General features: G+C 43.2%; 1 protein-coding gene across 1 annotated transcript in view; it reads right to left on the bottom strand.

The window, feature by feature from the left end:
- SOX5 (SRY-box transcription factor 5) overlaps positions 1 to 26,747 on the bottom strand; it is a 1,010,028-nt gene that overhangs the window by 75,793 nt on the left and 907,488 nt on the right. The window contains exon 12 of the mRNA XM_070946983.1: positions 6,540 to 6,717. Within this exon, the coding sequence (XP_070803084.1) occupies positions 6,540 to 6,717 (178 nt within the window). The remainder of the gene's footprint in view (positions 1 to 6,539; positions 6,718 to 26,747) is intronic.

Raw genomic sequence — 26,747 nt, 5'->3', positions numbered from 1 at the left:
TTTCTTCTTTTTATCCTTTTAAAACCAGAGCTTTTTCTTCCTTCCTTTCTTTTCTCTCTCTCTGTTGTTTTTTTTTTTAAAAAAACAAACTCCCCCTTTTTAAAGCCCTGAAAAACTGTAATATGAAATTGACCGGAAAAGAGGCTTCTGTTTGTGACATGAGGCTAAATCTAACCAGATCCATTGGTGAATTGTAACAGATGGTGGGGCTGCGAGACAGAAGGCTGCCTCTAATCACAGGGAAAATGACCGGCTTGCCTCAACATGTTTTATAGATTCCAGCAAACTTTACGCCCTAATCCATTTTTAGAACAAAAAACATCTGGGCTATAAATCCTCTAATCTGCCAAAACATGCTATTAAATCCTATGATTTGTTGAAAAACACCAAGATTAAAGAAAGGAAATATAAAATGGCTAACTGCCGTGTTAGGGAAGTGTTATTAATACTCTTTTCTTTTGTCTCAATTATGAATGTTGTGTTCCTAAAGAGCCTTGTCTAATCATGTCAGATTACACATCCTGGTTGTATTGCTTGGGCCTTCTATCTGATCCACCGCTTGCCAAAGAATGCGCAACACGGACTCCTCGCACACCGCTCCGAAACCTGGCAGGGAGGAGAGGGGGGGAACTGGTGTCAGATTGGTTCAGACTAACCCTGCTAGAATCTTTGGATCGCTGCCACCATGTGTGCAGGAGTGTTTTTTTTTTTTTTTTTAATCCTCCCCATAAAATGCTTTTTTAAAATCGTTTTTGGAAGAAACAGAGCTGGCAGTTCTAGCTTGCTTTAGAAACTGAAACCGAGGATTGGGAGAACTTTCCGATTTCTACAGGAAAAAGGAAGCCGTTTACAGATCTTTTATGCCTTACGAAGAATGAGATGTAAGATCATAGTTTGGCCCTGGGATCTGCAGATAAAGCAGGCAATCCTACTCTCTTTGCAGGCTTACCCTTATTCTGACAACAATGCAAAATAAAACCTTTGGATTGCAATGCGCTAATTTAGTCTGTTCCCTGAGAAGCTAGTTTTCTGTTCTTAGGTACATTCTACTTGGACGCCGTGTGCGAATAGGCAGCGATATAAATTTCCTAAAATAAATAAAAATAAATAAATAGACCAAGGATGAGCAGATTCATATAGGTCTGCTCTCTTCATTAGTCTCCAGGGACTGAACAATCTCTGCAACGCATGAAAAAAGTGTACTTATTTTATTTATTTATTATATATTAGATTTTTACCCTGCCTTTATTAGTAACTCAAGGAGGCATATACACATACACATACACACACATGGTGGCTCAAGTGGATAAGACACTGAGCTTGTCGATCGAAAGGTCGGCAGTTCAGCGGTTTGAATCCCTAGTGTCGCGTAACAGGGTGAGCTCCCGTTACTTGTCCCAGCTTCTGCCAACCTAGCAGTTCGAAAGCACATACAAAATGCAAGTAGAAAAATAGGGACCACCTTTGGTGGGAAGGTAACAGCGTTCCATGCGCCTTTGGCATTGAGTCATGCTGGCCACATGACCATGGAGACATCTTTGGACAGCGCTGACTCTTTGGCTTTGAAACGGAGATGAGCACCACCCCCTAGAATTGGGAACGACTAGCATATATGTGCAAGGGGAACCTTTACACACACACACACACACACACACACACACACACACACACACACACACACATATACACATGCATACACATACACATACATACAACCTTGTGATGTGGGCCAGGCTGAGAGTGAGTGAGTGACTGGCCCAACATCATCCAGCTAGCTTTTATGCCTAAGGCGGAACTAGAACTCACTGTCTCCTGGTGATTGGCCCAAAGTCATCCATTCATCCATTCAGACCATTCATTCAGATCAGGGGTGGGTTCTAAATTTTCTTACTACCAGTTCTGTGGATGTGGCTTATTTTGTGGGTGTGGTTTGGAGGTCATGTGACTAGGTGGGCGTGACTAGCTGGTCAGTGTCATTTCTGGAAGGTCCTCGCACTTACGACCAGTCCTCACACTTACGACCCGACTCATTTGTTTGCTTTTAACACTGATCAGCTGTAGGGCGGCATTTTGAAGCCCCTCGGCAAGAGTTTAAACTGTTTTTTTCCCTCTAGTCATCAGCTGGGACTCAGGAGGCAGCAATAGATTGGGGGTGGGACCAAATAAAAGGTAAAAATAATGTGGAGGGGTGGGGGGGGGTGGGAGGGCGGGGGGTGGGGAGAACCGGTTCGGTGACGTCATATCGTCACCGCTACCAGTTCGGCCGAACCGGACCAAACCGGGAGGAACCCACCACTGATTCAGATCCCATCTTCTATTTGATGAGCTGTCTATCCAAGATCAATTTAATAATAGTTCAGGGAAAGCAGGGGTTTACAGATAACCCTGGTCTGTTTTCTCATCAGCATCAGATATTCTGGTTGCATTCACAGAATGCTTAACCTAGTGATTGCAGTAACCCATTCTAGCCCAAGCATGGATACTTCCTGCATCCATGGTGTACAGGAAGTCCTTGATTTACAACAGTTTATTTCATGACCATTCGAAGTTACGACATCACTGAAAAAAGTGACTTATGACCGCTTTTCACACTTAACAACCGTTGCGGCATCCCCCTGGTCATGTGATCAAAATCTGGGTGTTTGGCAACTGACTCATATTTATGACGGTTGCAGTGTCCCCGGGTCGTGGGATCACCTTTTGTGATCTTCTGTCAAGCAAAGTCAACGGAGAGTAACCAGATTCACATAACCACGACGTTACTAACTGAACAGCTGCAGTGATTCACTGAACAACGATGGCCAGAAAGGTCGTAAAATTGGGGCAAAATTCACTTTATAGCTGTCTTCACTCAGCAATAGAAATTTTGAGCTCAGTTGTGGTCATAAGTTGAGGACTACCTGTACCTACAGGTAGCCAGTATTGGTCAAGAGCAGCAGCAGTGGTGGGTTCCTCCCAGTTCGGCCCGGTTTGGCCGAGCCGGTAGCAGTCATGATAAGACGTCACCGAACCGGTTCTGCCCCCCTGCCCCCCCACCCCCGGCATTATTCTTACCTTTTATTTGGCCCCACCCCCAGGGCTGGATTTTCCTATAGGCTAACTAGGCTTCAGCCTAGGGCCTCAAGATCAAGAGGCGCCTACATTCAAATTGTTAGCAAAATTAAAATTACACTTTCACTATAGGTGAAAGGGCCTCATAAGTGGAATAGCCTAGGGCCTCTTTTCATCTAAATCCGGCCCTGCCCACCCCCAATCTACTGCTGCCTCCTGAGTCCCAGCTGATCGGTTAGAAGGAAAAAAAACTGTTTAAACTCTTGCTGCAGGGCTTCAAAGGGCCGCCCTACAGCTGATCAGTGTTAAAAGGCAGTGTGGTGGTAGACCGGTGCCTGCAAAAATAAATGGGTAGACCGGTGCCTTAAATAACAAATGAGTAGACCGGTACAGCTCTGCAAGCAGTTAAAAGCCTAGTAGACCAATACCTCTGCTAAATCCTAAAGAATTGTCACATGACCATCAAGCCACGCCCGCAAAATAAGCCACGCCCACAAAATAAGCCACACCCACAGAACCGGTAGTAAAAATTTTAGAACCCACCCCTGAGCAAAGAATCAGCTGTTAACCATCATCCCAAGTAGTTAACAGAAAGGAGAAAGTGTCAGTATGGAGGGAGAGCAAGTGTGCAGGCTCCATTATCCTAGACAATGTGCACGGTGATCCATTCTACATAACCCCAAAAAGTCTTTTTCTGTATCTGTCTTATAAATAGATATATGGTGATGAAGTCTATGTCATTAACAATAACTTAAGTATGTTATCTTTTGGTCCACAGTTTCCCCGTGGTTTATTAATGGTATAACACATTAATTCTCCTTACAAGAGTGACCTTTACAACTCCAGTCATCCTCACAGCTATTATCCAATTACATTATCACTCATTACAGGTACAGCCTTTCAAAATCTGCATTTCAGTGAAAGGGGAGGATGAAAATGGCAAGGATTCCAAATGCCGGGGGGGGAGGGGGCGGAGGCAAGGAAGTCGGAAAGGAGAAAATGGTTGTTGTGGCCCGCCGGTGGCCAGCAGAGCTGGCAGCAGATTCGGACAGTGAGGAGGTTGGGGAGGAACATGAGCCAGTCCTGGAGTCTGGGGAAGGCTCTGATGAGGGCTCTGCGTCGGAGGCAGAGAGGGGGCCAGGGCCGTATACCAGTTATCAGCTGCCTTCAAAGTCAGACATCAGTGAGGCAGACAAACAGCTGGAGACTGTTCCCAGCGTGTGCATGTGCAGAGCTGCCAGAAGGGAACAGCTAAGGAACAAGGGTCGACTCAGGAGTAAAGCCACAGGTGGACGGTAAATGGCCCCTCCCATAGGGAATAAAGAGGAGCGAAGGAGAGGGGAGTTTGCAGGAGACAATTAGTTCGCCTAATTGGTTTGTGACTCGCGGAGACTCCTTGCCAAGTTGTGAAGATATCGGCCTGGCAGTTCTCCAAGCCAGAAAAGGTCTGTGACTGTAAATTCTCCCTTGAAAGACTTTGCTGAAGGTGAATGAGAGGAATTCACTGTTTGTTTAATAAAAGAGGTTTTGTTGGGACCAGGATTCTGCTTCGCCTACGTCAGAACAATGGTATCTAGAAAATGACGAAGCTGCTTAGAATACTTTGGGTGTGGAAGATCCAGGTGGGTCCTCCCATTCATTCTTGGAAGCCATGGGGATCAGGAGATGTTGGCCTTGATGACAGTGGGACTGCCTCTGCGGGCCATTTTGTGGGAGACTAGATGTTTATCTTGTGTTGTTGGTTGGTCACTGTGGGAACTAGATTTTTCGATTAGATGGGCCAGGGGTCAAATCCAGGAAGTAAGTCTTGCTTATGTTCTTATCCTTTAGAGCAGGGGTCCTCAAACTTTTTAAACAGGGGGCCAATTCATGATCCCTCAGACTGTTGGGAGGGGCGGACCAGTTGGATGGGTGGGGCTAGTTGGTTATGAGACTGGGTGGGCATGGCTAGTTGGTCATGTGACTAGGTGGGCGTGGCCAATTTAACAGTCCATTAAACAATGCACACAAATTAAACTTTAATTTGTTTCGCCCGTTTTTTGGCCTCCTCGGGCATCTGTGCGCCCCATTTTTCATCTCCCCTGCCTCCAGAACATCTCTGCAGGCCAAAATTGTTGGCCTTACCTTTCAGTTCAAGCCCACGGGGCTCACGAAGGTAAGTTTGAGCTTGGCTGAAGGGTGGGGGGGCATGTGGACGGGGCAGCCTCATGGTCCTATAAGGGCTTCGGCGGGGCGTATGCGTAGTTTGAGGACCCATGCTTTAGAGCAGGGGTGTCAAAATGGATTTCATTCAGGGCCACATCAGGGTTGTGTTTGTCCTAAGGGGTTCAGGAGGGGGGCATGGCCAGGTGGACGTGGTCAGCTCGATGTCACTTGTGTTGGGAGTGCCTGTGGCATGGGGAATGGGAATTTTGCAGTATCTTTCCCCTGGAGTGGGGTGGGAATGGAGATTTTGCAATACCCTTCCCCTGCCATGCCCACCAAGCCATGCCCACCAAGCCACGCCCACAGAACCGGTAGTAAAATAAATTGGATTTCACCACTGCATGTTACTAATTTAATAAGAGCAGTGATTCACTTAACAGCCGTGGCAAGAAAGGGTGTAAAATGGGCCGACATTCACTTAATAAATTATTTTGAGTTCACTTGTGGTCTTAAGTCGAGGACTATCTGTAATAATATCAATCTTGATACATTGTGTTGTTTCAATACATTTATATTTGTATAATACATCTGAAAATTAGATCTTCTATTAGATGGCTTAGAATATTGAGAACAGGAAAGAGAGAAAGAAAAATGTTCTATTAATGTTAATTTACAATTTAGGATGTCAATAGGTAAAGGTAAAGGTTCCCCTCGTACATATGTGCTAGTTGTTCCCAACTCTAGGGGGCAGTGCTCATCTCTGTCTCAAAGCCGAAGAGCCAGCGCTGTCCGAAGACGTCTCCATGGTCATGTGGCCGGCATGACTCAATGCCAAAGGCGCACGGAACGCTGTTACCTTCCCATCAAAGGTGGTCCCTATTTTTCTACTTGCATTTTTACGTGCTTTCAAACTGCTAGGTTGGCAGAAGCTGGGACAAGTAACGGGAGCTCACCCCGTTACGTGGCACTAGGGATTCGAACCGCTGAGCTGCCGACCTTTCGATCGACAAGCTTAGCGTCTTAGCCACCGAGCCATCACGTCCCTTATAGGATGTCGATATTACAAGCATAAATTTATTTGGCTTTTACATCCAAAGTTGACTATAATGTTGACCAAGAGCCACCACAACTCACATCAACAATTGTCTTGTTGAATAGAGGTTATATTCTAGAGGAGTTATGAATGGCAAGGAGGAGATTGGAAGATCTGTAGGAAACAAATGGTTCCCTTAATCAATCTTACCTCTTTGCAAATCCTTGAAAAATGGCTCAGATATTTGTGATCCAATCACAGGCCCAGAGGCTATGGAATGGCTGACTTCAAGCAAAATAGATCTTCTTACCTATTGTGTTGACTCTGGCTGATGGACTAGCTAACGTTGCTGGCACCGAAGATTTCAATGAGCTGCACCCGCTGTTTATTCTCAATGATGGCATGTGAGGAGAAGTCGGTGACGAAGGGGACTTGCTGTCGTTTGTCTTGGGCTTTGCTGAGAGATTCAACGGCTGAGCCACATCATCCTAAAATGGAAATAAGAAGACCAAGCCATAAGTCACACTGTAAGGTTGTTGATTCGGCCACACTAATGGCAGCTCCGGTCAACTTGGATGTCAAACATAATTCCACTCTCTGTATTTATGAGAATCTTTCATCCCTCTAAATCAGGGGTCTCCGCTGCTGGCTGAGGAATTCTGGGAGTTGAAGTCCACAAGTCATAAAGTTGCCAAGGTTGGAGACCCCTGCTCTAAATGATGCATGGTTTGTTCTGTCCCTTTGCAACTGAGTTTCTGTAAAAATCCACAAAGTTGGGAGAAGGGAAGGAACTTTAGTTTGAAAGTAGCTGGGAAGGAGAATTTGTCAGAGTTTCTTGCAAAAATCAAATCCAGAAGCACACGCAGATAACTTAATCACATGGATTCATTAACTTCTTTATTTTATTTATTTATTTATTTATTCAATTTCTATACCGCCCTTCTCCCGAAGGACTCAGGGCGGTGAACAGTTAAAATAACATACATATAAAATGTGAATATAAGATGATTAAGCCAATTTGGTTCATCGGTTAAGAATTTTCAGCATAAAGGTTTAGAACAATTAGAAGAGATTTATGCCAGCCCGGTTCGGTGAAATAGAAAGGTCTTAAGTGCACGACGGAAAGTACGAAGATCTGGGATCCCTGGGGGTAACCTGTTCCAAAGGGTAGGTGCCCCCACAGAAACGGCTCTTTCTCTGGGAACCACCAGTCGACATTGCTTTAGTGATGGCACCCTGAGGAGGCCCACCCTGTGGGAGTGTGCTGGTTGGTGGGTTGTATATATATTCTTGTTTATATACAAGAATGTATGTATATATATATGCATACATACATACATACATACATACATACATACATACATACATACATACATACATATATATATATATATATATATATATATATATATATATACAATACCAACAATTGAGAACAGTTTCATTTCAGCTCAGATCAGCAGACAAGTTCACACACACAGTACAGCAGAGAGACTAGTTTCACTTTAGCTCTGAACAGACTCAGAAGCTGCAGACTAAGACATGCCCTGGCTCCAGCCTGTCTCAGCTCCCAATTGGCTGACTTTGTTACCATGTCCTATTCCAGTTGATGAACATACTCTGACAGAATTGTCTTTAAAATGATTAATCTTCTGCATGTGTTTGCTCTCTAGGCTGTGAAAACCTCTGCACCTTGCATCATTTTTTCCTACACCTAACAGATGAATATGTCCCTGTGTGTGTTTATAAAAGTAAGATAGAGGAGTCTCTGCAGATTTTATTCTACTAGTTGTTGATGCTTATAGGAGTGGTGCTCATCTCTGTTTCAAGGCCATTGAGCCAGCACTGTCAGAAGACATTTCTGAGGTCATAGTACGCTGTTACTTTCCCACCGAAGTGGTACCTATTTATCTACTCGCACTTGCATGCTTTCAAATTGCTAGGTTGGCAGTTGCTGGGACGAGGACGGGAGCTCACCCGGTCTCATGGAGCTCAGGTCTCGAACCTTGGCTGCGGCTTTCCAGCCGAGAAGCCCAGTGTCATAGGCACCATGCCACCCCATGTGTACTTATGTCCACACCTAAATGTAGTCCTCAAGTTACAACCATAACTGAACCCTGCATTTATGGTCGTAAGTCGTGATAGCTGTAAACGGGTCACAATGAGAGCAGACCAAATTTTACAACCTATCTTGCAGTGGTTATTACATGAACACTGTGGTTTATTTATATATTTAGTGCAGGGGTGTCCAACCTTGGCAAATTTAAGCCTTGGTGAACTTTAACTCTCAGAATTGGGAGAATTGGGAGCTTTGCTGGCTGGGTAATTCTGGGAGTTGAAGTCTGCCAGGCTTAAAGTTGGCAAGGTTGGAGACCCCTGATTTAGTGTATGGCCAATGCTGCATTTGAAACAAACACTGCAAGTTGTTAAGTCAACGTGTGATCGTTAAGCGAATTAATTCTTTGCCATGGGGCATTTTTTTTGCCGGAATTTAGATGAAAATGCTGGCTTCCGGCAAAAATGTTTTATTTGTCACCTCTATTTATCACCTGCCTCCCACGTGAATTCAAATTCTGCTATTGCTTTTGGCTCCTGTCTTGAACTGAACTCAATCCCAACTTCAAAGCCAGGGCAACGGGAAGGGAAGCAAAAGACTCAGAATTGTTTAAAGATGTAAAGCCACTGCATTTCAGGTGCAGGGAGGAATTTCTGATTAGACAACAACAACAACAACAACAATAACAACAACAACAACAACAAATGGAGCCGGACAATGGTATGTGTAAATAGCTGCATTTCACAGAGGGCTGTGAAAATATTTATAGACCCCTCACATCCTGGACATAAACTGTTTCAACTCCTACCCTCAAAACGACGCTATACAGCACTGCACATCAGAACAACTAGACACAAGGACAGTTTTTCCCAAACGCCATCACTCTGCTAAACAAATAATTCCCTCAACACTGTCAAACTATTCACTAAGTCTGCACTATTATCAATCTTCTCATCGTTCCCACCACCCATCTTCTTCCGCTTATGACTGTATGACTGTAGCTTGTTGCTGTATTCTTATGATTTATATTGTTTCCTAGTATGATTTGATTGCTTATTTGTACCCTATGCCTACAGTGTTTACCCGAAAATAAGACCCTGTCTTGTATTTTTTTGAACCCTGAAATAAGCACTTGGCCTTATTGCCATGCGCTCAAAAGCCCAATTGGGCTTATTATCAGGGATGTCTTATTTTGGGGGAAACAGGGTATCATTAAGTGTTGTACCTTATGATTCTTGACAAATGTATCTTTTCTTTTATATACACTGAGAGCTTAATGCAGCAAGACAAATTCCTTGTGTGTCCAATCACACTTGGCCAATAAAGAATTCTATTCTATTCTATTCTATTATGAGAGGAAAAAGAGAGAAAAATAAATAAAATATAAAAATAACAATTAAAAAACAATCAATAAATTAATTAAAAAAACAAAAAACAAACAAAGAAACTCAAAGGACGGACTTGAGGGATCTCAAGGTCTTTTCTTTTCTTTTCTTTTTTTTTTGCCGTCAGTTTTCTACGTTTCTATGAAAAGGGTTTGGGAAGATGAATTGTTACCACTTTGGAAGCATCGTCAACTGTTGCTCTTAACCCCTCTTTGCTATAGAGGGAGAGAGTTCACAATTAATTATGAGAGTCTTTTTTTGATTGTGGCGGTTTGGAAGACTAACCAATAAACGCATAAATAAAGCAGTGTCTCCACTATGCTTTTACAAGGTCCCAGCTTTTGTTTATTTATTTGGGGCGATATAACCTCAGAGCCAAGCATGCCTGTGTGCTTGTCAAAATAAATGAGCATAATATAAGCCAGCACTAATCTTGATTATTAGGGTGAGAAGATGCTCAACGCACATTAAAGTTGGTGTTGCCTACATTCGCTGAATTTCTGTGTTCCGCAGCTTGCTCTGTTGCATATATCAAAAGCTAATGATCTCATCTGTGAAGAAGGAACATCGCAAACTATAGGGAGGGAAGGGGACACAATTACTGCAAAAAACATTAGTGTTGCTTTGTTAGGAGGGGGTTTATAATAATTAGGTAGATGCCACTTCCTCCCCCCCCACCTTACCGGTACAAAAAAACCCCATCATTTTGAAAGACTATCATGTTAGTCTTTTGTGCTTCATCAGAGTTTGGTTTTAAGGGCATTCCCTGAATATGAGTGCTGAAAATTCATTCTCAACTTCATGGCCAAAATTTTAATTTCCCTCCTGCAGGGCTGAAAGTACCATCAATCTGATGATGTGATAGAGGAGGAACACAGGAGCGGGCTTTAGATCCTTTAGTAACAGATTCGCTGCCCCATTGCTGGGTGGGCGTGGCCATGGTGGGCGTGGCCTAGTCGACCGCCTGCACCATGGCGGAGGGGGGGAGCATTTTTCGCCCTCCCCAGGCTCCGGAGGCTTTTCTCGAGCCTCTGAGAGGGCAAAAACTGCTTCTCCTGGGGTCCGGAGGCCCTTTGGAGGCCGGAAACAGGCCCGTTTCTGAACTTCCGGGAGGCACGTTTTTTGCCCTCTCAGACCCTCTGCGCAGCCCCTGCACTTACCTGGAATGATGAAGGGGCCGCGTGGAGACTCCTGGGAGGGGCGGGGTGGGAGGGGCGGGGCGGGGTTATAAAAAAATAAAATGTTAAAAAATCTGAGCAGAGACCTGATGAACCGGTTTAGTACTGTCTCAGCAACCATGAGAAAACACTGACTCAAAGGCTATCATCACTAGCACTGATGATGTTACCTGGTTGGGTAATGAAACATCTTCAAGAAAACAACCACGCCCAGAGAGCCAGGGGTTGGCTGCTGGGGGTTCACAGGGGTTCGGGAGAACCTTTAGCTAAGATTCTGTGGAGTTTGAAGAACCCCCAAATCCCACTCCTAGCTGGCCCCGCCCACACCTCCCCTCCCAGGAGTCCCCATGCAGTCTGTTTTGGATGCAGATAAATGCAGGGCGCGCATGGAGGTTCGGGGTGGGTGAAAAACGGGTCTACCGGAAGTCCGGGAAGGCAAGAAATGGGCCCATTTCTGGCCTCCGGAGCCTGGGGAGGCTGTTTTCGCCCTCCCAGAGGCTCAAGGAAAGCAAACCCCGCCCCTCATGGTGTAGGAGGCCGACTAGGCCACACCCACCATGGCCATGCCCACCCAGCAACCAGGCAGAGAACCCCTTGCTAAAATTTTTGAAGCCCACCTCTGCAGAGAGCGCCAAGGACAAATATTCTCCTTTATTGGTATCACAGAGAACCATCTAGTCACACTGGCGTAAGTAGTACATTGTGGGGAATGTGAAGCCTTTTTTTAAAAAAATTTCCAAATGTCTTTACATCCCCCACCCCCCCCAAAAAAAAAATCCAAGGAGAATTATCAGTTATGAAATAAGCAACAATATCAATCATTCACAATTAGAGAAAAATGTGAGAAAGGTTGAGCTTTTGACATCTTTGGCCTTTGTGTAAAATGCACAAGGGGCTGTTCGTGAACCATTCATCAGAAGAAAAGTTCCCATAATAATACCTGAGATCAAGAAAGGCCACTTGATGGATGAAAGAAACAGAATGGAATAAAAGACAACTCAATATCCCAAAATCTAGCTTTGTAAACTGAGTTCCTCTTAATATTTGAGGCCAATTTCTCCAAAGGGTACATATACATATTCTACTTTCCATACTTCCTACTTTCCTTAACTTCAGGTACTCCTTGACTTACAACACTCCATTTAGTGACCGTTCAAAGTTACAACGGCACTGGGAAAAAAAAGTAAATTATGACCAAATATCTGAATAACTTTCTTGCTTAGCAACATCAATTCCGGGCTCAATTGTGGTTGTAACTCAAGGACTACCTGTACTTCTGACCCAACAGGCCTCCAGCTGCCAACAGATGGGGGCTTCCAGGCAAAAGGTTAAAAATTTTGGCCTGACCAATCTAGGTGTCCATTTTTTTTTAATTATCAAGTTTTTTGTTTTAGATTACATATGCATATCAATGTGTGAACAGTGTGACACTGGGGTGCCATACATTTCAGTACAAATAAAATAATATTATTAATCATAGTTATCACATTCATCCACCTTATATATTTCTAGTAGTAATAAACATTTATATCAAATTATAATCTTTCATTATTTCATATTGTTTAAACATACATAATACTACCGCCGTTCAGTTTCTAAACTTCCCTCTTATCATCGCACTCATTTTTAAAATTAGTTTATAAAAATGTGTATACTAATATTTCCCCTTTTTCTTATTTCTGTCTTTATTCTAACTTGTATTCATGTCACCGTTATATAAAAAGACATTCCCTTTGTATTACAATACTATCCTTCATTATTTCATTGTTCAATATTTAAATATGCAATTCTACCAATCACAATATTATTTAAACATACAAATTAATTCGATTCATATTCTTTACATTCATCCAATCTATTTTTTTTAAATTTGATTTATATGCCGCCCTCCTCCGGAGACTCAGGGCGGCTTACAGTGCGTTAAGCAATAGCCTTCATCCTTTTGTATATTTATACAAAGTCAGCTTATTGCCCCCACAAACTGGGTCCTCATTTAACCTACCTTAGAAAGGATGGAAGGCTGAGTCAACCTTGAGCCTGGCGAGATTCGAACCTGCAGTAATTGCAGGCAGCTGGTCTTAATAACAGGGTTCTTTAGACCACTGTACTACCAAGGCTCTATATGATTCCACTATTAATACACCTGTTTATATTAAAATATGTTCTTTCATCGTTTTATTACTCATTATTTGACTTTATTATTCCACTGATAATAATATTATTTAAACACACTCAATAATATCAATCTCTAATTTTCCCATTTTTAATACTTAGTTCTTATTCATATTTCCCATATTTCACTCTTCAAATCTATTTATATTAAAATACTATCCTTCATTGTTTCAATATACTATTCTAATGCCAATCACGATATTATTTAAACATACAAAATTACTCTATTCGTATTTTTTGCTTTCATCCGATCTATATGATTCTAGTATTAATACACATGTTTATATTAAAATATGTTGTTTTCATTATTTATTTGCTCAGTGTTTGCCAATCACAATGGTGTCCACAGAGACTCTGATGAGGGTTTATCTGTCGGCCGCTGGTCTCTCTGGAAGCCGAATCAAAATGAGGAGGAGGCATGGGAGTCAGGGCCAGCATCAAGGAAATCTAAGAGCTCAGAGGCGGAAGAGGGAATGGAGCTGTCAGAGATAGAGACAGAGGCGGAGCCTGGGCCATCTATCAGCCCTCAGATGGAGAGTCAACAGCTCCCAGGTCTGGAGGTGGCTGATGAGGAAGAGGAGGAACAGCTGGGTCCAGTGCCTGACATGCGAATGCACAGAAGGCAGAGGAGAGGAGAGCAGTGGAAATCTGTGGGCTGATCCTTGGGACGGAAGAGCTAGGATGGGGCTGCTAGCAAAGCCCCATCCTAGCTCTGGGGATAAAAGGCAGGGGGCGGAGATGAATAGCTGTGGCAGACAACTATTCATCTCCCTGTGTGTGTGAGAGAGAGACTTTTTGCCGGAGCTTCTGGCGCTCCTAATAAAGGGAACATTTGTTTAACTATAGAGGGTTTGTCGTGTTTGAGAGCCGGGTCAGAACAGAGTTTCCTTCTGTTAAGAATACAATAGAAGGAACAATTTGGTAAGGATGTTGGAACTCTTTCTTGATGGAATAGATCAGGAATAGATTGGGAGGGGTATGTCATATTAAAGACATGTATTATTCCCAAATGTCTTTGGGGATTGAATCAGAGTTTGCAGAATGAGGTGGGTGGCATATACATTTAAAAAAAAAAGTGCAAAAATACGGCTTTAAGTCAGTTGATTTTGTATACTGCTCTCAGATGCAAAAAACCAGGTTCACAAACGAAGGTCAAATTAAACTGATTTATAGGTAATCCCCAATTTATGATCACAAGTGAGCCCAAAATTTCCATTGCCGAATGAGACAGTTGTTTGGCGAGCCATTGGGACTTTTTTTTTTGCCACGATCATTAAGCAAATTTCCAAAGTTGTTAAGTGAACCATGAGGTCATTAAGCAAATCTGGCTTCCCCCATTAACTTTGCTTGTTGGAAGCTCCCTAGGAAAACTGCAATTGACAATCCGAGAACTTTAGGCTGATGCAACCATCGTAAATACATGTGGATTGCCAAGCCTCCAAACTTTGATCCTTTGACCATGAGGATGCTGCAATGGCCATAAGTGTGAAAACTGGTCATAAGTCACTTTTTTCGGCACCATTGTAACTTTGAATGGCCCATAAACGAATGGTTGTATGTCGAGGTATACCTGTATTGCTAAAAAGCCTACGCATAGGAATCTTCTCAATGAAAGGTTACACATGCTTGGAGTTAGACGGAATTCAAGGGAAGTTGGACCTCGTTTGCTTGTGACTACATAGGGATTTTAGGCTGATCCCTCTTTTAACGCCGCCCCCAGGTTCTACTGTTACTCCTTCTCCTGCAACAGCTTTGATTGAGACGCTACAATTCCTAAACGTCTGAAATAAACATTGAATTCAAATAAAACAATTATTCTGCTTTCTGTCAATCATTTCTAGCAAATCAGCTTTTGAGCCAATCAGTCTTATCCTACTTGTTAAATGTCACATTCCCCTCAGCCTTTGGTAACTGTCACAACGTAAATCTAACCTTAATACGGAATCAACTGTGCTATAACCCTCACGGAAAAGGAGGGATTTTTTTTTAAAAAAAAAGTTAAATATGACATTAAAGAACCTTCCTGAGACACAGCTGGGGCTTCATAATAATAGCCAGCATAATAAAGGAGGAGAAACAGGAAATCTTTTTCTCTTCTTTCGGCCCGGCAAGTACTAAAGTGGCATTCCAGAAACGGAATTCCTTGGGAGTGATTATGAGAGTAGTCCTATTGCCTTCAATGAGCTCTTAATGGTCCTTTAATGGAGCTCCAGTGGTTTTGAGCACTGAAAGGAATGATTCATCCTGTGCAATTACATTTTTTTTGTAAAACTCCATTGGCCTATGATAATATAGGTGAGGTGACCTTAATCACCTGTTGATTCCTACACATTTCTTTTCTGAGGAGCAGCCGAGGGAAACTAAGTGCAGACAAATGTACATCATATGAACAGAGTGAATTTTGTTTCTTTTACCCCACCCCCACTCCCCCAATGTTGCCTTGATACAAATGCTGGGCCATGTGGGGGGGGGGGGTGCCACACACACACCCCGCACCCCATTTTCGGCCTAGTAGGCCTCCTTGCACTTACCTGGGAGTCAAAATGGGGCACATGGGAACTCCTGGAAGGGGCGGGGAGGAGAGAGGTGAGGCCAGCCAGCAATTTAACTACCGGTTCACTCGAATTGGCCTGAACCGGCTGAACCCCACCACTGTTATTAGTCTAATGTTAATTTTGGTGCTAATCTCTGCTCATCTGAGTATTGATGGCTGGTGAGGAGGTCTTTTGGCCTATGGGTCCTACAGATGGATATTTAGAATATCACTCATCTCGAGTTCTTCAGGATACTCTTTTTATAGAGGTTCCTCAAGTCTTTGAAAATGTCTTTGCTCTGAGGCCTGGAATTTAGACCAAATCCTTGATGGAATTTTTTCTCGTGTAACATGAGTTTTGTTTGCTCATAGTTGTTCTTTTCTTTTTAATTATTTTCACTAAAAAAATTTTTTTTTAAAGTCAGCCACCAGGAGTCATTTGGGAACTGTGCAGGATTCGGAATCAAATAAATAAGCTAGCAAACAATTAAATGTTGATATTAACACAGCATTAAGAATGGCACCCTCTGGATTTTAAATTTCTTGACTGTCACATGTGTAGATTGGATGGGAAACTTTGGGAATGACTTAAACCTGATTCCCAAACCCTACGTGTGATGAAAAATGTCCGATTTTTTTAATAAAAAAACTGGAACTTAAAATGCTTGGGGAAAGTAACCTCTTTCTCCATCTTTTTAAATAATATTTTTAATGAAAGTTTGCAAATACAAAAATAAAAATCAATACCAAACTAGGAAGAATATAAGTAAAAAGAAGCCCAAAGAAAATATATAATAAAAAAGGGAAAAAAAGTACACAAAGAAACAACTCTGCCCTCCCTCCAGACAAATACAAACAACTTCAATAATTTATTTAATAGTTCAATAAAAGATCTCTTCTTTCTATATCACATCTCTTATCAATAGCCAAATGATAAAATCTCATCATGCAGCCCTAATCAACAAAAGTCCACAAGGAATATTTTAACTGCAATCAAATAAATCAGTTTTGTATTCCTTCCCTTTCAAGACAGTGACATCACTTTCCCTAAAAATACAGCAAAAGAAATCTCTTCCCATATCTTATCTGCGATCTACAGTATAAACAAACTTTAAAGCCATGTCATTCAATCCTAGTTTTAAAAACTCCAGAAACAACAATGTACATTATAACCTTGGTTAGATAAAACCACTTTATATTCCTTCTGTTTACTTTTTTAAAGGTTGACCTCCCATCCCTTCAAATAATGTCCCACATATTGATTTCTTATCATTTTCTCTTTGTTTCCTCTCAGAAACTCCTCCCCTAGTTTAACATGTCTTTTTTGAAAATCTAAGATAAGTAAGCTATTCAAGTCATTCTTCTGATTTATTATTTGCGTGTCCCTTTTAATTATTAAGACACCAGTCAGTTTCATTTGTTAATATGGTATGGCATCCTTTTCCAATATCTTTCTTGTAGTCTGACATTTTTAAAGTCCATTTTCAGATCCATACAAATCAGTTTCAGTCCCTGTTTTGTTCAGTAAATCCTGTTCTTCTCCTGTAGCCTTTTTAAAATCCAATTTTATACTGTAGTAGAAGATAGTCTTAAGAGTAATGTCTGAACCAGTAGTGGATTTCAACTTTGGCTGCTACTGGTTCGCTTGTGGGTGTGCTCGTGCTCGCATGCAGCACTTCTGCACATGTGAAGAAGCTTTTGCGCATGCGCAGAGACGTCTGGGCAGGTGGGCGGAGCCTCCTGCCACCGCCGCTACCAGTTTGCCTGATCCGGGGCAAACCGGGAGCAACCCACCACTGGTCTGAACGCACTGTTTCCAACTATCTTTGAATCCTTCCACAATCAAGTAATATTGCTCCATTGTATTAAGGGCTCTCTTTTCCTTTAATTGTTGTGTTTTTTTTTTGTTTGTTTGATTTATATGCCGCCCTTCTCTGGAGCCTCAGGGCGGCTTACAAGGCGTTAAGCAATAGCCTTCATACTTTTGTATATTTATACAAAGTCAGCTTATTGCCCCCACAATCCGGGTCCTCATTTTACCTACCTTGGAAAGGATGGAAGGCTGAGTCAACCTTGAGCCTGGTGAGATTTGAACTTGCAGTAATTGCAGGCAGCTGATGTTAATAACAGTGCTTTAGTCTGCTGCGCCACCAGGCTCTTATTGTAATATGTAATTCTCTCTGGTTCCCTCTAGTCAACCTTTAAAGTCCCCCTTTATCTTGTATTTTCTTCCCTGGCCAACAATATTTTCCCGAGGCTGGATTTTTTTACAGTTACTTTCAAAATCTTCACATATCTTTGTAAAATTTAAAATACCTAACAGGAAATATACTTTCAAGTCAACCCTTAACTCCACCCCTTAATCCACTTAAAACTTTCCAAAATCAACATCCTAGTCACCTTTTTTCATTTAGCCAAAAGTATTTTGTTCTGTTTTTCTCTAAACACATTCAGGTGTCACGTGGAAAGAATCAGAAGTATATGTTAAGTTGCAGTTCAGATGTATTGTTTAATCCTATAACAAGAATCTAGTCAACTAAAGTTCAATACAAAATTGGCACCACATAAGGGTCAAAGGAATTCAAATACGAGACCGCCTTCTGCCGCCGATAGCCTCCCACCGGCCAATATGCTCCCACAGAGAGGGGCTCCTCAGGGTGCCGTCGGCCAAACAATGTCAACTGGTGGCACCCAGGGGGAGAGCCTTCTCTGTGGGGGCACCAGCCCTCTGGAATGAGCTGCCCCTAAAGGTTCGTATGATCCCTGACCTGCGTACCTTTCGCCGCGTCCTGAAGACTCTTTTATTCCAACAAGCCGGGCTGGCCTAATAGGAATTTTTAAATTGGGTGTTTGTTAGTTTTTAATTTCGTGGGCCAAATTTTATATATTTGTTTTAAATTGTTCTTAAATTTTGTGGTTTATATGTGTTTTAATATGGCTGTACACCGCCCTGAGTCCTTTGGGAGAAGGGCGGTATAGAAGTTCAATAAAATCTAAAAATCTAAAAAGGGGTTGGACTTGGACCATTTTTGGCAACATATTAATTCTGAGCTGATGATGCACTTAATTCCCCCCACCCCAGCTTTAGTTGTTCTCCTACATCAGGTGGAGACTCCGTATTTGTTTTTAACTGTCTGTGCAATGATGTGTTTTTTTTTTTTTTATTGATAACCCAGTGGATTTCAACTGCTATTTTATATAACCATCTCCTGAATCGTTGCCAGTCTACGGTAACAACAAATCATTATATGAAGCAAAGCTAATCCTCTCCCGTTGTATTAAGTTGGAAAAAAAAGGAGAATGAAAACCTACCTCTTCTTTCAGAATCTCCTTTATAAATCTGCTGAGGGCCTTTATAAAAAGAAATCTGAAAGTTCACGCGTGAGCCTGTGTCTGAACACACACAAATATGAGAGTGTTCAATGGATTTTTATTACCTAGTTTTAAATCCATTGTATCTTGCCCACGGCACTCGAATCAGCAGAAGGACGATTTATAAATGCTAAATACAAACACACCTCATTATAGCTGGTTGTTTCACAAAGTATACATGAAGAAACCTCCCCATGTGAGGGAAATGTGTTTTTATTATTTCTCTAAAGCACTGAAGCCAAGAATCATTGATCTTTGCAGTCCTGCTAATTTTTACTCATTTTAGGGAGACCTGTTCCATTCACGCTACTATTCAGTTCACACATTCATACAAATTACTCTATTAATACATCAGTACCCACAAGTCCACGTTTCAGGGGCTGCATTTACATAACAGGCTGTAGCCTAAAATAGAGTTAATTAAACATTTTTCATTAGTCAAATGCTAGGCTTCCTGTTATGTCCTAATACAGGCCTGTCAAACTGGCGGCCCATGGGCCGGATGCGTCACGTGGAGGCCACGCCCACCTCGGCTCCACAAAGGCAAAAAACGTTGCGCTACGTCAATAGGAAGTGATTGAATTGAAGTTTAAGAATATCATGGTTTTCTGAACACGCAGAAACTAACTTGCAACATCCTTTAAGCCCTGAGAAAGAAGGAAAATCCTCCCACAATTTGTCAGACCCAGAAATCCCTCCCTGCAGAGTTTAGTAGGCCTGCCATAGTTGTTCTGACCCAGCTCCCAAAACACGACAAACCCTCTGAAGTTAACTCAAAGATTCCTTTAAGATTCGTTTCTCTCTCACCGCAGGCTAACAAGTCCATCCGGCCAGAAGATGAATAGTTGTCTGCCAAATATATTCATCTCCGTTCCCTGCCTTTTATCCCCAGAGCTAGGGTGGGGCTTCGCTAGCAGCAGTGGCTCTTCCTTCCCAAGGATCAGCCCACAGATTTCCACTGCTCTCCTCTCCTCTGCGCATCTGCACATCTGCGCATCAGGCACTGGGCTCAGCTTTTCCTACTCTTCCTCATCAGCCACCTCCAGACCTGGGAGCTGTTGACTCTCCATCTGAGGGATGACAGACGGCCCAGGCTCTACCTCTCTCTCTCTCTGTGCTAGCTCCACTCCTTCCTCCCCCTCGGAGCTCTCAGATTGCCTTGATGCTGAGCCTGACTCCCACGCCTCCTCCTCCTCTGATTCGGCTGCTGAAGGGGCCGGCGGCTGATGGGCCACAACGCTAGGAAAAAAGGACCATGGAATGCTATTGGGGAGAAGGGGGCAATATCTTTGCCCTTCGATAAGACGGGGGAAGGAAGGCTAGAGAATTATAGAATTTCTCTGCCCAGCATAAGACTTCCTTTTTTTTTTTTTTTTTGGTTTCCTTTTCCGAATCCACCAAGGACGCTCCAGTCTTAAAAGAGCCTCCAATGCCAATCAACAGTGAAACATGCTGATGCCTCCACATTCGAGGGTGCTCCCTAAGGGCAAGGTTGGTTTGGGAGCTAGGCCGAATGTTTATGGAGATTCTCAATCGTCCAAGTCATGCTTGTCCCAAAGATGCTTTTTCAAGAGGCTTCTCAAAGAACCGAAGCTGCTTCTTGGATGAGAAGCAAAACATCTTCAAGGAAAAATGAAGAAAGCCCAACTGTCTCTTGAAAAAGCACCTTTGGGATGAGCTGGCTTGAAATGGCCTGGCCGAAAACCAATTGTGGCTGGTGTATCAAAGCAGCTTTTCGTGACCTCTGGGAACCCTTCCATCTCCTCCTGAAGCCTGCTAAATGACCTTGTTGGGGAGAAACAGTCGCCAATGCCGGAGAGATCTGAGAAGCCACGGTGTGTGAGTTAGTGGTGGGGAAAAAATGGATAATAATATCCCCCAATGACTTTGGAAATAAAACTCCAGACCTCCTCTCTCTCCCCCATTCCCGATTTTCTCCTCTTTCATAGAGATCTTCATTTCTTCATAAACGCACAATAGTGTTGCCTTCGCTGGCACATCTGGGTCCAGTGACAATTGTGCCATTGTTGTCTGCTGAAGAATATCGGCTGTCCCTGGCTTATCGGCTGCCACTAGCTTATCCCCCAAATGCTGGACCAATAAATATTTCAATAATGGACATCCGGCGGCAACTGGCACAACGTAAATGCTTTACCGGCATTGCCTCCAGAGGCATCCATTGTGTCTTGGCCCCTATGCACAAACAGAAAACTCACGCTGGGCAAGCAGAGAGGCATGCACCCCCCAAGCACGGTTCGCCTCTTTTCTTTGCTCTCTTCCTCTTATCCCATCAGCAGTCGTGAAATTATCAGCCACGGTAATAAGAAACGGCGAGGTAGAGACGGTTGTGAAATATGTTGTGTAAATGAATTATGTTGCAGAGATTATCCTCCTTGATGGAATAATTGTATTAAATTAAGCAAGGATGTTCATATGACGGATGGTGGAATTAGATAATTTTCCTCCACGATGAAAGAGGGGGGGAGAGACAGCGAGAGAGAGAAGGGGGGAAAGAGAGAGAGATAGAGAGGGAGGGAGGGAGAAGGGGAAAGAGAGAGGGAGGGAGAGAGAGAGAGGGAGAGGGGAACAGAGAGGGAGAGAGAGGGGAAAGAGAGAGAGGGAGAGAGAACGGGAAAGAGAGAGGGGGGAGAGAGAGACAGAGAGGGAGAGAGAAGGGGAGGCAGAGAGAGAGAGGGAGAGAAGAGAAGGAGAGAGAAGGAGGGGGGAAAGAGAGAGAGAGAGGGAGGGAGGGAGAGGAAGAAAGGGAGAGGGAAAGGGAGGGAGGGAGAGATGGAGTGAGTGTGACATAAGCACTTTAGGACTCTCTGCTCATATCTCTTCCTGCCTTTTTTTCAACTGATGCAACTGGTAAAATGTCCCAAAAAGATTGATGGGGAAAAAACACAGAACATCTAAGAATCAACTAATATTAGTAAGATATAGGAAAGGAAGGGGAAACATCATGGAGCAGGGGTGGGTTCTACTTACCTTTACTACCGGTTCGCAACGGGATCGCGCGCACGCATGTGCAGATCGCCTATGACGACATCCGGGGCTGTGGGCAGAACCTCCCGCCGGTTTTACTACCGGATCTTGCGAACCGGTCCGAACTGGGGGCAACCCACCCTATGGAGGGATTGTTAAAGTGTTGGACTGATATCAGGGAGAATCAGATTTGAGTCATCCACCACCACAGACATTGCTTTCAAAGTGTGATGTTCAGCGGTGGGTTTCACATATTCTTACCACCAGTTTGCCGCACCCGCACACCTCCCACACATGCGCCCGGCCTTGAAAACGTGGATAAATAGGACGGCATTATGCAGTCGTCGCTACCGGTTCGCTGAAACCGTTCTGAACCAGCTGAATACCACCTCTGGTGATGTTGCCCGGATGTCTTAAGGTACAATCTGTGCATCTGTTGCGAACCGGTAGTAAAGGAAAGTAGAACCCACCTCTGATATACTTCCTTCTGACCATGCCCTTTCCAGCAAGCCCCTGCTGATCATAATTATCCCCCTCCATTCCCAAATTCCCAGCAGGATGAAGGTGCTTGGATGGGAGACAACTGGGAAATCTCAAGTGCTGTAATCTGAAATAGGAAGTGGAGAAGATAACCCAGAAGATGGACATTCTTACTGTATATAGTCACTAAGGAATATATTTTCTCCTTCTTCAGATTAAAACTGAAATAGAAGCTCTGGCAATGTTTTATGAAGGAGCTTTGGGATAAACTTAAGTCCCTTCTCTCTTAGTTATCATTTCTCCTCTCCTCTTAAACCAAAAGTCTTTTTTTCCTCAAATCCTAGGGGGGAAAAAAAACTGAAGTTTTTGATTTGTTTTGTTTTAAAAGTCTGTAGAGATTCTCAGTCATCCAGGTCATGGTTGTCCCAAAAGTGTTTTTTCAGGAGGCAACTGGACTTTCTTGTTTTTTCTTTTGAAGACCTTTCGCTTCTCATCCAAGAAGCTTCTTCAGCTCTGACAGGATAGTGGGGAATGGAAGGATTTATATTCCTTGCAGACAGCTGGTCATTTGCATCCTTTCAAAGGGTCATTGAGGCCACTTGGAGGTTGATCTGTGCCCTCAGGGTCACCTGAGTAGTGCGCCTGGTTCCTGTAGTCAGCAATTTTTCTTCTGGAAATCCATTCCTACTCCCACACCATTCAAGGGCGTTCATCTCAAATTGTATAGCTACAGATGTTTTGTTTTGTTTTGTTAAAAAGTCCATTTTGGTCCAAAGTCCTGCTCAGCTATGATGAGCAAGCTAGACTCCTGGCAGATGTTTCCAGTCCAACCTCATTCAATTGGAAGTTTGCTGCTTGTTGGAATAATATCACAATGTTAGAGCATCAAAACGAAGGTGCAAAATCTAAGAGGGAGTAATGCACACCTAGTTTCTTGGCCAGTTTCTTTCTCTTAGAGCATCTTCAACTGCTGCTTTTTGTGTAGGACACTTTTCTATCTCATTCTGCAATTTTGCTTTGAGTCATACCGGAGGCCGGGAACATCAATCCCTAAGTGCACTGAATTGTTGGCTGTTTCACCACCTCTAGAAATATGACTTAATCATTCTGTTTTTGCACAGTTCATCGTCCAACACCCATTTTACAGCCTGCAGCTGGCCATCAGACAAACAACAAATGCTACATTTTCTCTTTTAGATTACCACCCCCCCGATCTCCTCTTTTGTTTCTTCGCTATGATGTCCTGGTGCCTGGGTAAAAATATGATCTCTGGTTACAATGACCTGCGTTTCTGCCTAGAAAGCTTTAGCTTTTATGCGCCTCTCTTCCAAACGCTGTTTTGCTGAGATAGTGAGTCGGCAGGTCGCTTTTCCAATGCATTTGGCACAGCAATTCCTTCGTGTTTCCTGCTCGGTACAATAAAAAACACAACGACTGAGTGAAATTTCTTTTGACTGCCACCATTTCAGCCAGCTTGCACAGGATTGCTTTCCACTGCACTTTGGTACCGATCAATTCGCCTGGTGCGCCAGTTGCGCCCTTTCCTGGACCGAGATGACCTTCGCACAGTCACTCATGCCCTGGTTACTTCCCGCTTGGATTACTGCAATTCCCTCTACATGGGCCTGCCCCTGAGATGCACCCGGAGACTCCAGCTGATCCAGAATGCAGCCGCACGGGTTGTTACGGGAGCCCCTCGCTACTCCCATATAACACCCCTCCTGCGTGAGCTGCACTGGTTACCAGTGGTTCTCCAGGTCCGCTTCAAGGTGCTAGTCCTCACCTATAAGGCCCTACATGACTTAGGTCCGGGATATTTGCAGGACCTTCTCCTGCCTGCCTCTCACCGTCCTGTTCGCTCACATAGGGCCGCTCTCCTCAGGGTTCTGACGGTGAGCCAATGTCGTCTTGCTGTGCCCAGGGGTAGGGTGTTCTCTGTGGGTGCTCCCACCCTCTGGAATGAATTACCTACCGAGCTCCGGACGGCTCCTGATCTCCGCTCCTTCCGTTGGGACTTGAAGACTTGGCTTTTCAAACAAATAGGCTGAGACTGATTCCGGGCTTTATTATTTACTACTAATTAATTATTTGGATTTTTTTTTTTTAATTTGATTTATATGCTGCCCTTCTCCGAAGACTCAGGGCGGCTTACAATGTGCTCAGCAATAGCCTTCATCCTTTTGTATATTTATACAAAGTCAGCTTATTGCCCCCACAAACTGGGTCCTCAATTTACCTACCTTAGAAAGGATGGAAGGCTGAGTCAACCTTGAGCCTTGGCGAGATTTGAACCCTGCAGTAATTGCAGGCAGCTGGTCTTAATAACCAGCTTAATAACAGGGTGCCTTAAACCCCTGTACTACCAAGGCTCTTATATTAAATTATGATTTTATTGTACTTGTTTCTTAACTTGTGTTCGCCGCCCTGAGTCCTTCGGGAGAATGGCGGCATATAAATACATGTAATAAATAAATAATAATAAACTAGAATAGAGGCTGGAAGGGACCTTGGAGGACTTCTAGTCCAACCCCCTGCTCAAGCAGGAGATCCTATGCCGTTTCAGACAAGTGGCTGTCCAGTCTCTTCTTAAAAAAACCTCCAGTGATGAAGCACCCACGACTTTTGAAGGCAAGCTTTTCATCGTCATTCATCCTTAATTCCAGGTTGCTTCTCTCTTGGATTAGTTTCCATCCATTGTTTCTTGTCTTGCCTTCTGGTGCTTTGGCAAATAAGTTGACCTCCCTCTTCTTTTGTGGCAACTTCTCAAATACTGGAATACTGCTATCATTGTTTAAGAGCCTTGGTGGTGCAGTGGACTAAACTGCTGCTGTTAAAGTAGGACTTAGCTGCCAGCAATTACTGTGAGTTCAATTCTCACCAGGCTCAAGGTTGACTCAGCCTTCCATCCTTTCGAGGTAGGTAAAATGAGGACCCGGTTTGTGGGGGCAATAAGCTGACTTTGTATAAAAAAGAACACCGCTTAGTGGGGGTCCAAAAAGCCCTACTAAGCAGGTATATACAAAAGTATGAAGGCTATTGCTTAAAGGCATTGTAAGCCGCTCTGAGTCTCTGGAGAAGGGCGGCATATATAAATCGAACTAATAAATAAATTGTGGGGTCCCCTCCCCCCCAGTCCTTTTTTTCTCTAAACTGGCCATACCCATCTCTTGCAGTCGTTCTTCGTATATTTTAGTCTCCAGGCCTTTGATCATCTTAGTTGCTCTTCTCTGCACTTTTTCCAAAGTTTCAACATTTTTGTTGTAATGTGGTGACCAAAATTGATGCGCTTTCTACGGCTTTATAAAGTGGTACTAATACTTCACATGGTTTTGATTCTAAGCCTCTGTTTATAACAACCAATGATTGAATTAGCTTTTTTGGCTGCCACCACACACTGCTGGCTCATATTTAAGTGATTGTCCAAGGTCCCTCTCACAGTTATTGGTTTTGAGCCAGATTTCGCCTAATCTGTACTTGTATCTTTGGTTTTTCCTACCTAGGTTTAAAAACCTTGCTTTTCTCCACATTAAGTTTCTGCTGTGTAACTATTTAAAAAAAAAACAACAACCAAAATTGGGATTTACTGTATACTAAGAAAGAGCTTCACCCCCAAGACATTATGGCAGTACTTCCCAAAACAGGGTAAATTATCCAAAATTGGGTAAAAGTGATTTTCCTTTAGGTGCCGACACACAAATCCATTGCCTAGCATAACAAGGGCATTTAAATTGACTCAAAGATTGCCAGGTAAACTAAAATATATTCAAAACTCTCCCAAAACATTCCTATTAAGAGGAAAATCAGTGAAATTACCAATGGTAAATTTGTCGAAATGACAGAAAGATCTTTCAATAGTACAGGTAGTCCTCTACTTACGACCGCAACTGAGCCTGAAATTATGTTGTTAAGTGAGTCATTAGTTAAGTGAGTTTTGCCCCATTTTACGACCTTTCTTGCTACAGTTGTTAAGTGAATCACTGCAGTGGATAAATTAGTAACCTGGTTGCTAAGCGAATCTGGCTTCCCCTTTGACGTTGCTTGTCAAGGAGGTCGCAAAATGAGGATCACATGATGCTGGGACACTGCAACCGTCATAAATATGAGTCTGTTGCCACACGTCTGAAGTTTGATAACACGACTATGGGGATGCTACAACAGTCTTAAGTGTGAAAAACGGTCACAGGTAACTTTTTTCAGTGCCGTTCGAACGGTCACTAAATGAATGTTGTAAATTGAGAACTACCTGGACTGTTTTTATAGTCCAGGTAGTCCTCGTGTTACCACCATTCATTCAGCATTCACAGTTATGACTGTGCTGAAGGAAAGGAGTTACGATTTCTCCTTCAAGTTTGCTAAG

This window comes from Pituophis catenifer, unplaced genomic scaffold (assembly GCF_029215685.1).
Source record: "Pituophis catenifer annectens isolate HBS135680 unplaced genomic scaffold, rPitCat1.0.hap2 SCAF_7, whole genome shotgun sequence".
Lineage (NCBI taxonomy): Eukaryota > Metazoa > Chordata > Lepidosauria > Squamata > Colubridae > Pituophis > Pituophis catenifer.
The sequence above is the reverse complement of the archived record's forward strand: the minus strand, read 5'-3'. Positions and strand labels throughout refer to the sequence as shown.